The sequence below is a fragment of the Diceros bicornis genome, chromosome 27, assembly GCF_020826845.1.
Source record: "Diceros bicornis minor isolate mBicDic1 chromosome 27, mDicBic1.mat.cur, whole genome shotgun sequence".
Taxonomy (NCBI): Eukaryota; Metazoa; Chordata; class Mammalia; order Perissodactyla; family Rhinocerotidae; genus Diceros; species Diceros bicornis.
The window spans coordinates 41209850-41223446 of NC_080766.1; the positions used below are offsets into that span (position 1 = coordinate 41209850).

At 47.4% G+C, this 13597-nt stretch overlaps 2 protein-coding genes across 3 annotated transcripts in view; one reads left to right on the top strand and one right to left on the bottom strand.

The window, feature by feature from the left end:
• Nucleotides 1–7471, top strand: part of MX1 (MX dynamin like GTPase 1) — a 37636-nt gene extending 30165 nt beyond the window's left edge. For both annotated transcript variants that reach the window (XM_058523138.1, XM_058523139.1), the window contains exons 13-15: nucleotides 1389–1465; nucleotides 3140–3382; nucleotides 6741–7471. In XM_058523138.1, coding sequence (XP_058379121.1) covers nucleotides 1389–1465; nucleotides 3140–3382; nucleotides 6741–6971 — 551 coding nt within the window. In that variant the 3' untranslated portion in view covers nucleotides 6972–7471. The remainder of the gene's footprint in view (nucleotides 1–1388; nucleotides 1466–3139; nucleotides 3383–6740) is intronic.
• Nucleotides 7472–11693: 4222 nt separating this feature from the next.
• The window catches only part of TMPRSS2 (transmembrane serine protease 2), a 36929-nt gene continuing 35025 nt past the window's right edge, over nucleotides 11694–13597 (bottom strand). The window contains exon 14 of the mRNA XM_058523141.1: nucleotides 11694–13320. Coding sequence (XP_058379124.1) covers nucleotides 13309–13320 — 12 coding nt within the window. The 3' untranslated portion in view covers nucleotides 11694–13308. The remainder of the gene's footprint in view (nucleotides 13321–13597) is intronic.

Here is a 13597-nt window from a genome sequence, read left to right on the forward strand (position 1 = left end):
ATGCAACATTTCATAGGGCTGACCACTCCCTGCTCCCTGAAATGCTTTGCTCCTTGGTTTCTGAGATGCTATTGAATCTCTTCTCTTCGTCCCCTACTTGGCTGACACCATTCTCATCAGGCTTCAACTGTCTCATTTTATTTTATTTTATTTTATTTTATTTTATTTTATTTTATTTTATTTTATTTTAATTTAATTTAATTTTATTTTTTTATTTTTTGTGAGGAAGATCAGCCCTGAGCTAACATCCATGCTAATCCTCCTCTTTTTGCTGAGGAAGACCGGCTCTGAGCTAACATCTATTGCCAGTCCTCCTCCTTTTCTTTTCCCCTCCAAAGCCCCAGTAGATAGCTGTATGTCATAGTTGCACATTCTTCTAGTGCTGTATGTGGGACGCGGCCTCAGCATGGCCAGAGAAGTGGTGTGTCGGTGCGCACCCGGGATCTGAACCCGGGTCCACCAGTAGCGGAGCGCGTGCACTTAACCGCTAAGCCACGGGGCCGGCCCCAACTGTCTCATTTTAGCAACAAGTAATAATCATTCACAGATCCATGAACTAGCAGAGATGGGAGGACAGTGTCATAACAGCTCGTTAAGAGATGCATTTCTAATAAAATTTTAACTTTAGGCTTAATATATACCAAATAGGCTCCTATATATATATATAATATATAGATAAGCTTATATATATATTTAATATATACCATCAGGCTTAATTATATACCAAAATCTGTAATTGTGTTGTGTTGATCAACTGTGTACTCAATTCACTCCTGAAGAAAATCTGTAGTTCTTAGAGCCTTATAATCATAGAAAAAATTTTTAAACCTATATATATACACCTACCTCTGTTTCAGAAAGATAGGATATGGAGTCAAAAGATTTCCAAACATAAAGGCACTGTATATCGTATTAGGATAAAATTCTGTGAGGAAGTCAAATGGAAATATGGGTTTAAAAAATAAAAAGAAATAACGTAAATTTTCTGATTGAAATAGAAGCTTGTCCATGTATTTCTTTTCAAATGGATAATGTGGACATTTAGAGTTCACTGATGTATTTAAAAGAGTGAATGTTTGACTATAAAATTGTGATACAGTCATAACTTCGCAAAAATTACATTCTTTGCAACTATTTATACTTAGGATGAAAATTTTAAATGTCAAATAAATATGCCAGGGAACATTTAGGTTTTAAAATTCTTGCAGGGAGTTCTGGAGCACAAAAGCACGGCTTCTTCCTTGAGTGAAAAGAAGCGAGGAACGAAGGCAGGGAGGGAGGGGGGAGGGGATTTGTTTCTTGCCATTTTATCCTCTTATTTTTTGCAATCTATGAAGATTATGAATGATTCTACTAATAATGGACTTTCTTTGTCTTTCTTTCATCAGATCTGGTCCGGACTACCTTCACAGACGTTTCAAAAAAAAATTTTGATGAATTTTTCAACCTCCACAGAACCACTAAGGTAAAACCAACCATATGTTATTTATGTCCAAAATGATCTTATAGTATTATTAATGTTGTTGAAAGATGTGCATGATATATTTAGTCATGAGAACATTACTCAAGATTTTAGAAAAAATATCCATACATAAATATATATATAAAGTGTATACACCAAAGTGTTGCAAGTTGTTATAGGATTTTATTTGGGTAACGACAATTTTTATTTTTGCTTGTCTGTATCTTCCAAATTTTCTGCATGTATGTTACTTTTGCAATAAAAACAAGTCTTATCAAAAAAAATAAATAAATAAGCCTGACACTGACAAATAGATTTCTTGGATTAAGACCATTGCAACTTTAGTGTGTATTTGGAGAAGCTAATAATCAGGCTCATTGGTGAATTTTTCTAATGATATTACCAATGATGTCTGGTTAAAGGAATAAGAGAGAGAGAGCAGAGCAAGAGAGAGAATTCAGAAATAAAATATTTAAAATCACAGGAACAAAAGAGAGCCATTGTTACTGTAGAACATTGTCCCATCTGGAGAAAATGGCCCTAAATCCAGAAACTCACTGAGAAACCCAGCTACAAAAATGGCATCTTTCAAGAGTGGAGAAAGAGACCAACGAGGACGTGAGATGCCCCCACCTCAAGAAGCCAAGAGACCAGACTCACCCATTCTCAGAAACAGGGGCCCCCGTGCCTTCGTCAGTGTGGGCTGCTGTAACGGATACCACAGCCTGGGCGCTTACACAGCAGACGTTTATTCCTCACAGTTCTGGAGGCTGGGAAGTGCCAGATCAAGGTGCTGGCAGATCTGGTGTCTGATGAGAGCCCACTTGCTGGCTTGTAGGTAGCTGCCTTCTCATTGTATCTTCACATGGCAGAGAAAGAAGAGAGAGAGAGAGAGAGAGAGAAAGTTTTCTAGTGTCTCTTCTTATAAGGGCACTAGGATATCCCGTTCACGAGGGCTCCACTCTTATGACCTAATCACCTCCCAAAGGCCCCCCCTCCAGATGCCATCACATTGGGGGTTAGGCTTTCAACCTATGGATTTTGGGGGGACTTTCAGTCCCTAGGACTCAGCATAGATGGGAAGACTGGCTCTGCCATTCACAAGCCGGAGGTCTTGGGGCATACTCCTTAACCTGCCCAGGCCTCCACCGACTCACCCACAAAATGTGACAAAGAGCACCTTCCTCAGAAGGTTGTAAGGAACACGGAAGAAAATGCTTAGGATGTACTAGCATTGTGCATCGCACTCACTGGTGCTCCATGAGGTCTCAGGGAGGGGTGCAGTCCAGGTATTTTCTGCGTAAAGATCTCCCTGGCTTTCTGGCAGCCGGTTTCTCTAAATCCCAGGAACTTGACACATTGAGAATTTTGCCTGGCTTCAATTTGGCCTCATCTTATCCCTGTGAACTCTCTGGTGGGAAATATACTCCTCCTCATCAGATGGAAAAGCCCATAAAAGGGAAAAGAAAAGCTGAGCCTCAGGCCTGAGAACAGAGCCTGTCCAGGTCCCGGGGCTCCGGGGATGAGGGCTCTGGTCACCTGTGTGGTTCAGGTTCCCCGGAGCCTTCTGACCCTTGGCCACACTGGCATTTGTCGACTTTACAAAAGAACTATTTTCCTATGACCCAGTGATTCATTTCTTGAGGGAAATTTTGTGATGCTTCTCTTTTGCCGTAGTCCAAACTTGAAGACATTAAAATAGAAAAAGAAAGTGAAGCTGAGAAGTTGATCCGACTTCACTTCCAAATGGAACAGATCATCTACTGCCAAGACCAAGTTTACCGTGGTACGTTAAAGAAGATCAGAGAGATGGAATCCGAGGAAGAAAAGAAGAAAAAAGGAAACCATGCATACTTGGAAGGCACTGATGAAGATTCCTCCATGGCCGAAATCTTACAGCACCTGAACGCCTACCAGAAGGTAAGTCTGCGAGGGTCTCAGAAAGGTGGTTTTCTTTTCTTTTCCTTTTCTGCTGAATGCCTCTCTCTCTAGTCTTATTGTCTCTGTAAGGGACAGCTCCATCAACCAGCTCCGTCTTTCAGCCCTTTGTAAACCTCCGTAGAAACAACTCAACCTCAGATCGATAAGAAGAGGTTACGGCTTGGAGCCACTTACATCTGGTTTTGACTGGCTGTGTGGCCCTTGCCGAGTTACTTAACCTCCCTGAGCCTCAGCTGCCTTCTCTATAAAATGGCATCTCCTCATAGGGTTCTTGTGACTATTCAGTGAGATGAGCGTGGGTAAATCCCTTGCATTGGAATGCAGTGGCAGCGCACCACATAGAAGCTACTCGTAGAGATGCATACTTGGATTGCTACTGTACATTTCAAATAATGAGAAGGGCAATCTAATTCATCCTGAAGAGGGTCGCACAACTCAGTTAGAGCTGTTGGGATATGTAAAAATCTGGACAAGTAAAGCAAACAGGAATCTCTTGGTTTACCAGATACCTCCATCACCTCACTATTTGGACGCGTAAGGCAGTGCTTCTCAAACTCGACCATGCACACAGATCCCCTGGGATCACGTTTTGTTTCTCCATTTCTCCATTCATCCATTCATCTGAATGGTGCTGCTCTGAACACGGCAGTACAAAAATCTGTGCTCCTACTTCTTTTTATGCAGAAATTTTCTGCCTCTTCTCATTTGTTCCAATTTCAGTATGAATTTTAGAATTAGCTTATCCAGATTCTTATGAGAAAAGAGAGCTGTTAGTATCCTTATTGCAATTACATTCCAATTCTAGGTCCTCATAGGAAGAACTGACACCTTTATGACATCAAATCTTCCTTTCCAAGAACGTCATGGGTCTTTCCAATTTTAACATTGCCTTTTGGGGCCTTCAGAAATGTTTTAAGGTTCTTTTTTGTGTGTGTGTGAGGAAGATCAGCCCTGTGCTAACATCTGCCAATCCTCCTCTTTTTTTGCTGAGGAAGACTGGCCCTGGGCTAACATCCATGCCTGTCTTCCTCCACTTTATATGGGACGCCGCCACAGCATGGCCTGCCAAGCGGTGCATCGGTGCGCACCCGGGATCCGAACCGGGCCGCTGCAGCGGAGCACGCACACTTAACCGCTTGTGCCACCGGGCCGACCCCTATGGTTCTTTATATGTAGATTGTTCACGTTTCTGGAGTTTACTCCCACGTATTTTCTCATTTTTGTCCCCGCTATAAATGAGACTTTTCTTCCATTATATCTTGTGTTTGTTGTTAGTAGATATGATTTCTGTAAATTATTTTATACCCCTACTCATATTGATTCTCTTGTTTGTGGTAGTTTTACAACTGATTCTCATGAGTTTTCCCGATGAACATCATCGCTTTGTAAATAGCAATTGCTCTACGCTCCCCTCCCCTTTCCAACTTTATGCCTCGAATTTCCTTTTCTTGCCTCATCTGGTCCCTTTAGTGCAACATGAAGCAATAGTGGCCCTAAGAGGCAGCCTTGTCTTGCCCCTGACTTTAATGAGAATGCCATTTTTCCCCATCAAGCATGACCTTCACTGGTTAAAATCAAGGTGTCAGCAGGACTGAATCCCTTCTTGAGGCTCTAGGGGTGAATCTCTCTCTTTGCCTCATCCAGCTTCTAGAGGCTTCCCACATTCCTTGGCTCGTGGCCCCTCCCTCCATCTCCACAGCCAGAGATGTTGCCTCTCTCCCACCTTCTTCCACAGTCAGTCTTCCTCTGCCTCCATGCTTTGCATAGGGCGCACCAGATAATCCAGGATAATCTCCCTATCTTCATGTCAGCTGATTAGCAACGTTAATTCCATCCGCAGCCTCAATTCCCCTTTGCCGTGTAAGGTGACACATTCGCAGATTCCGTGACAAGGACGTGCACGTCTTTGGAGCCATTACTCTCCTGAGCACACTCATCATTAAATGAGTTGGATTTCCCAGACTCAATGATTTGCACAATGTCCCTGTGGGCACTGGGGAAAGGGCCCAGGGGAGCTGGTTTTCACCACTCAAAAATTTCTTCTCAGCAACCAAAGAGATAGTTTCCTGCAAACATGGCTCGCCTGTGTGAGTCTTTGTGTGGCCCACCTCCTCAGCTCCCCAAACCCAACGCGGTTGGGAAGGACTCCCACCACCGGCCTTGCTCACTATGGGGATCTCCCTCTGACACCTGCTGCTCCCTCCCTACGCTTCCTCCATCCCCTCCTCCACATGGCTCAGCCTGACCACCACTGCTTTTGTTACACGTGGGTCCGAGGCTGTACATTACCTGTCTCCTACTTCCACCAAAACCCTTGATGTTTTGGATGATCTCCAGGAGAAGGAGAAATGACTTTTGCCACCATCTTCCTACCAGAAGTCTCAGAAGATGTTTTGGGTGCCTGGTGTTGTCACTCCAGATGTTAGCCATGCCTTTCAGCTTGTGTTCATTGTCCAGCATCGGACTTCAATGCCTGTGGCCCCCAGTGTCCCTCTTGAACGCCTCCTGTCTGACTGCTCCTTCTCTCCTTCCCTCCCTTTCCATTTGGTGACAGGCCATGTCCCTTGCTCACTCTCATCCTGGAACACGTAGCGTATGTGCCATCCCCATTTTACCGACTCTCTCAATTAACATCCGCTGGGTGCTGATTCCATGCCTGGCATCTTTCTAAAATTTATCTTTTAGTTCTTTTAATCTTTCTAACTATTCCATGAGGCTAGGTGCTAATATTTCATAGAGAAGGGAAACCGAGGCACAGAGAGGTTGAGGAACTTGCTAAGGTTCCAGTATGTATCAGCTTCCTGGGAGATCAACCTATCTTAGGAAAGAAACTTTTCTCTAATAGATGGGGGTGGGGAGGGAGAAGGAAGGGTTGAGACTAACTTTCGACATGCGTAGAACTCAGAGGGCTCCTTTCTGTGGCTTTTCATAGCCCAGCCTCTTTTCTGCTAAATAATTTTCGTGTTGATGGGGAAAAAAAGTCATAAAATCTTTTCGACAGAGTTGTAAATAATTTGAAAACAGTTTTTGTACTCAGTCTGTCCATTTACCTTTTTAGCACACATTTTACCCTCTTCCATCAGAAGCAACCATTTCATCATCAGGAAAAGCTGGTGGGGATGCAGAGTCGAGGTCGGCCCTGACTCCTAGCTGGGCTGCTCTCTGCACCGTGCATAGTTCCTCGTTGCCTCTAGCACAGAGGATGCTGATGGGTTTGAAATGCAGGCAGGGGCCTTGCACCTTCAGGTCCGGATCCCTCCTGGTGCTCGTGTGGTGAGGGCGGAGTCTCCTCTTTGCAATGTCCCCTCAACCCTCTGTGAACTGTTCCTTCTTCCAGGAGGCCAGCAACCGCCTTTCCACCCACATCCCTTTGATCATCCAGTTCTTCGTCCTCCAAACATATGGCCAGCAGCTGCAGAAGTGCATGCTGCAGCTGCTGCAGGAGAAGGACACCTACGACTGGCTCCTGAAGGAGCGCAGCGACACCAGCGATAAGAGGAAGTTCCTGAAGGAGCGGCTTGCGCGGCTGACCCAGGCTCGGCGCCGGTTAGCCAAATTCCCCGGTTAAATCGGGCTCTCTGTCCCCGCCTCGCGTCTCCACGCACGTCTTCAGGGAGCGGAGGTACAGCGTCTTTCCCTGGCAGCCATGCCGTGGTTAGTTCCCCGTTGGCAGATACTCGAGTGGTTAGCAGTCAGACTTTGCGGTCCCTGTCTGTGCTTGTCGGTTAGTGGGCAAGGATGCAGTAAGAAGTTGTGATGAGCTATTTGGTTTCAAGCGTTGAGACTAAAGCCCCGCCCTCCTGTAGCATATGATTTAGATTGGAGGAGCGATGCCATTTTCCTGGTTAGGAGGAATGATTTTCTACCCTCTGGATTGTTCCTCCTCCCCAAACTCTCTCCATCTCTTTATCAGAGACAGATGTATGCGAAGCATCATAGAACAGTTATTTTCTGTTTTTTTGGAATGTATTTTCACTTGCCCAATGTTTTAGGAGCATTAATGCCACTTGTGTGAATGCTTGTAAAAGCCATATTACATCTATTTGTAATAAACTTGTTTCTCCTAGACATTTCTCTGACATTTTTCCTTTGGGGAGAAGCCTGGGAATGACAGCAGGTAGGAACCCGGTGGAGCACACGGTTGGGCCCTGACGCTGCCCTCGGTGGCTGGGCCAGGTAGGAACGAATGGGCTGAACGAAAGAACATGGTCTGGTTATTGACAAGAGGCTGAAGGGAAATGGGGAATAAGGTTACAAAAGGGAAACAGAGTGTGATGCTAATGGCATTAATTGTTTATAATGTGCACCAATCAAGTGTCCAACTTGTTTAATCACTGGGCGCCTGGCATGGAGTTGAGAAGATAAAGGCCCAAGTCGAGAGAGGTCCCCCAGCAGGATTTTGCAGGAGATGCTCTGGCTAGGCGATCTGGGAAGCAGAGGAGGTGGAATATTAACCAGGAATTGCCCCAGAGGAGCACGGCAGAGTCCCAACTGTTCTCCTTGGGGTGAGGACACTCGCAGACACCCAGCCACGGCCAGCTCAGGGCAGGAGACTGAACAATGGGCTGTGGCTGGGTGGGGTATGAAAGGACCTGCCACCGTGGCCTTTAAAGTGAGAGTTGAAGCATCGCGATGCCGGAGCCCAGAGGAGAGAAGGCCAGGGGACAAGCCGAGAGATGCAGTGGGTACCGGGCCATGCCAAAGGGGAGGACCTGTGAGCGAATGCTCCCCAGGGGGATACATTCTACACAACCAACATGGGCAGCAGGGGCCCTTTCTATGGAGATGTCCAGACACGGAGTGGCTACCTCAAGAGCTGTGCGCTCCCAGGCAGCGGAGGGCTTCGGGCCAAGCTGGACAACAACTCATCAGGGCAGAGGTGGACTAGCTACACTGTCCCCTCCCCCCAGCCCCTCCCCCCTAGATCCCTTCTGACACTCAGGAGTCTATGAGCCTCAATGTTTTGGGACAATTTGAGAATTTATTCACGAGAGGGAATGCCGGGAAAGCAATGGGCATTCAGGTTCAAGTCCACGCCCACTGTGGGGCCGCACCTTGATGCCTGTCCCAGGTGCCAGTGGCACACCTGCAGGTTGACTCAACTGCCAGGCGCTGGCTCTTGCAGGAGCCAGATTCGCCCATGCTTAAAGAAAATGCACAGGCTCTTGTAAGAGTCACTGTAAGCAAGCCATGCTCACGTTCCTAACCCAGTACTAGAGGTGTGTCCCTTTAGATGTAGCCAGCTTTCACTTCCGTGCTGGGGAACCATCAGAGGCAGGGCCCCTTCCTGAGCTGGCGCCCTCTCGTGGCTGGCCTGAGTAACTTCTCCAGTACCAGCGTCCCTGCTGCCTATGGTAAGATTCTGCGGGGACCAGAATCAGTCAGAGGTGTCAGAGTTGCCAAGAGTTCTTTGCTGTTATTACAATTTCACTGGAGATTCCTAGAGAGAATAGAAGGATGGAGGAAGAAAGCTGATAGATTGTGCTCCAGAGAATGAGAATTTACCCTGGAGGTAGATCTGCTGGGGACTTGCAAGGTGCTCGTAATCCCTTAACTTTTGGCCAAAAAGAGCAGGTGTCTAGGGATCTCCCCGGCTTGTCCGGGGAGAATTGCGCTGTCCCTCCTCCCAGGTGTCCAGGACTCAGGGACAGATGGCCCTGGAGACCAGTTTGTGTGATTCTTTCACTCTGAGGGCAGGGGCTCAGGCAAGGGGTTGAACTGCCCTGCCCTGTGCCCCCACTCCCTGTCCCCATGCCCCACCGTGATGAGCAGCAGCACAGGGTCAGAACCTGAGTCTCCAGATTCTGCTGCCTGATCTACAGCACTGGCTTGACGGTCCATCTCTCTGTGCAGAATAAGCTAGAATATCAGTGATGTCCGCTCACAGACCCTCCCTCCAGGCAAGTCTGGGACTCAGCTGACCCCATAGGACGGGGCTCTGTTGGGAACAGAGTGAGGAGAGGAGCTGGATAGAATGAACTGACTAAAATAGAAAGCCTTGGTTTTCTAGAACACAGAGTCTGGCATGCTGCAGGTGCTTAATAAATGCTGTGGGAGACACTGGGCACTTGTTCAAATGACTCTCTGGATGTGTGACTGTCCTCTAAGATGCTGCAGAGCACCTGCCTTTGTTACCGTCCTTCTCAACCAGCCAGCCAGCCAGCAGAGTCCCCCAAAGTCCGCTCGTTTCTGAGGAAAGGAATCCCATCCGAGTGGCAGCTCCCCCACCAGGCGGCAATGAAAGCAGCAAGAGACAAGCTTTTGATCTGTCAGACCCCACTTTCATTTTCCCCCAAAGGAGAAACGGTCCTGGTAGTTGGGTGGGTTTTCAGATGGTTATAAGATTAGTCACTTCAAAGGGATGGCTCACACACCAATATTTATGGGGCTAATTCATTTAATGAGGTAGCTGTTATATTAGTGATTTCTTTTTTAAGTGTTGCTTTAGAAGTGGCATAAATTCCAGCACTTCCCTTAAAACATTGGGTGCCCTGGGAGAATGCACTCTGGCGTGCAGGGTGTCATCTCACTACCTCACCCTCCCTCGGGGTCTGAAGCAGCAAAGGGCTGTGGCTGGGGGATCGGATTCCAGCCAGGGGTGTATGGGCTCTTTACAAAGTCAGGCCCCAGGATGAAGCCTTGGTTGGAAGGAAAAAAGGCACTGAAACTGGCCGGCATCCGGTAAGCCACAGCACAACAGAGAGAAAGACGTAGGAACAGACCAAGGACCTGAGTTTAAGGCAGGATTGTGCCCCTAACAACTCAGCGAGAGGTGGTTCAAGGCGGGCATGCATTTCAATGCCAGAAACTCTCCTGCTGACCCGGCTGCAAGGAGCAAAAAATGATCAGCACAAATTACGCACCTTTATTAATACTCATGTTTTCACTTTACTGTAATTAGTATTTTGTTTATACATATATATACACTTATGTCTTTTTTTATAAAGGTTTAAATACAAAAATAACAATATTTCCCTAGTCTCAGCATTCTGACTAGATCTTTTAAGTGAAATCAGTCTCATCCAAAAGTAAAACCATTCACCTAGTGACTCCAATGTGAAAAATGTAACTGAAAAGATTGTCAACTGCCTTGCCCACACGGACATTTTCGGTAGATGGTCGATTGTCACTATTTGCAGATCCCTTATTTGTGAATTTACCTACGAGCTAAAATTTACCTGTAACCCCAAAATCAATACTAGCAGCGCTCTGGGGACACGTGCAGAGTGGCAAGAAACTTTGAGTCTCTCTACACGCACATTCCCAGCTGGGGAGCAAGGCAACACTCTGCTTTCCTGTTTCAGCTCCCACCCTGCAAACAGGGGTCCTTTTCATAGTCCATTTAACGCCCTGTTTTCAGCATTTTTGTGATTTTTGCTGGTGATCCCGATGTTTAAAATGGCCCCGCGCGTAGTGGGGAAGTGCTGTCTCCGTGTCCTGAGGGCAAAAAGGCTGTGATGTGCCTTCCAGAGAAAATACATGTGCTGGACAAGCTTCCTTCGGGAGCGAGTTACAGGGCTGTTGGCTGTGAGTTCAATGTTAATGCATCAACAGTATACATCAATAAGGTGTCCTTAAACAGAAACACACCCAAAATAAGGTTACATATTAATCGGTTGACAAAGACTGGGGCTCACAGGCACCTGATCCTGTTTGTCCCCTGGGAACAATGACTGAGTATTTATTAATTCAGTGTTCACGACTTTGTAGAACATAATTACCATGAATAACGAGAATCAACTGTATTTAAGCATATTGTCTAACAAAAATGTGTACTTTCTTTACTTTTTTTAATCACAACTTTTTCCATAATTTTGACACATCTTGACATAATGAAGACAGACACAGTCATTTTCTCCAATCACCTGGCATAGACGTAGACCCTCTTGGATTGGCGGAATGCAAAGAATGAGAATGGATTTCTGCTTTCAGGCTGGAAAAAAACCCAATCTTTCCTGCCACCTGCAGTCACACCACGGGGCACGGGGATACATGCCTGTTGAGGGAGCATTCTGCCACCAGGAACCAGCAGGGACTCCAGAAAGACAGCTTTAGGGGGCGAGATACTGGACTCAGTTTTGGACAAGCTGGATCTGGGGACGGGGCAGAGAGGTCTGGAAGAGACGTGGGTCTTAGGGTCTGGATCTGGGAGAAGCGGGAGCCACAACTGACGCCCATTCAGAGCCATCCATGGGTTGTCTCTGACAGGAGAGGCTGTAAGAGCTGCTGGACCAACCAGACGATGGCAGCCTCCCAGCCCCCATGCCTCACCTCAGTCCTCTGACTGGCACCCTTGCCCCTGCCTCAGCCACACAGCAGCTGCCCCAACATCACCACTCTGCAGGGAAATGCAGACTGGTTCTGCTCTCCATGCAGCTCTCCAAAGACTCCATCAACATTTTGAAAAAAAAAAATGCATAATTTATTTGTACAATATTTCACAATTGAATTTTACAGTTTATAAAAGATACAAAACAGAAGACGCACGGTGGTCACATAAATAAAAAGAAGCTCTGAAGAAGGAACACAGTCTCGCCGTGACAACGCTTTTTAAGATCCGGCTCTGGGAGTGGGCATCTGGCAGTGCCGTGGAGGGCCCTCAGGGATGCAGCTGCCACGGAGGCAGGTGGAGTGAGAGCATCCTGTGAAGGGACTGGACCACCTCCCATTTCAAGTCGAGGTCCCAGCGGTAGAATCATTCATTTCATTGTTGGAAACCCGTGTGTTTGAGAAGAGGCGGGGCCTCGGGGCAAGCAGACCTCACAGCAGAAGCACTGACGCTTCACTCTTGGCAATTCGAGCGTGGTCCTCCCCTCCGGGCGAAACCTGAGGGGCTGGAAGGGGCCACAGGGAGTCCAAAATACACCTCTCTTCTCCGTCGCAAGCACGGGTGCCATTCTCGTTTACAGAACATTCAACTGGGAGCCAGTCGCTTTGTAGAGCTCAAGTCAGCCACTGCTTCCACTCGGCAAGGAGAGCAAGAGTTTCAGAGCCAAATGCAGAACGACTTAGGGGTAGCGCAGCCGAGCTCCCAGGAGCACTGAGGTAGTAACTTGTAGAAACATGACAGGAAACAGTGTATCGTCAAGCCCACATCCTTGATTTCCCCAGGCCATCTCAATTCCCAGGTGACTAGGAGGTCCCCTTGCGAGGACCATGGGGGTGTGCACAATCTCCAAGAAGGCGGGAAGAGGGGCGGGAGGAGAGCGGGGAGTAAGACTGGGTCTCCCTGGGCGGAGCCCCATCCAACGCGCAGTGGCCACCTGACCCAGCCGTGCACAGGGGTGAGCACGGCAGCAGTGGCTTCCTCTGCTCCCAGGGCTCCGTGTACACTCTCAACCCACAAGAAGAAAAAGAGGTTTGAGATGTCCTTACAAGTGACTATCAAGTCATCACCCATAAAAGGCTGGTCCCTTTATTTCCAGCCACCATCAGGGCTGCTAAGAAGGTAGTAAAAAGGATCAGCGAAAACCCTTGAGGAGAAACAGGCCCTGGGGCTGCCCGGGGGCCCTGCAGGTCCCATCTGGCCTCTCTCTTTCCATCTCAAGCCGTCCAGCAGCTGAGAAGCCACCATCCCTATGAGCATCCAAAAATAGCCCCCAGGATAGGCTCAGAAGGAAGATCCCCCGGGGCAGACTGCATCCCTCTGCTCTGCATGGGCCCTGGATGCCACACCCAGCCCAGCCGGTCACTCCTTTCAGACAAGGAGTCAGGGAGTGTGGCCTGGGGAGGAGCCACTGTGGCCTGCACAGAACTGTGGGGAGGGCCAAGGACAGATAGGTTCACTATTTAATAAAAATGAGACGATCTTTGAATCATTGCTAAAAATACATTATGCACAGGGAATTAAAAACCAGCCCCTTCATTTTCTTGTGGAACAGCATCAAGGACAAAGGCCATATGGGTTAGCTGTTAGCCTGTTCAAAAAGGAAAAAGAAACGATGTTATTTTCTTAAGACAAACAAAGGCAGACAATTATTTTTTCCCCTAAATTGACACGAGGCCCTTATACCCACAAGAGCAAGCACAATAGGACAGAGGGATGTGTTGTCCTATAGCGTGAAGGTCAAGGTTAGAGGCTGACAGTAGAAGGGAAGGCGTCAGGTGGACAGAGCAGCGGTGGCAAAGGCCTGGAGGGAGGAAGGAGAACAGGGTGTGTGGGAATCACGTGGTTTAGCACAGCGTTGTCTGGGA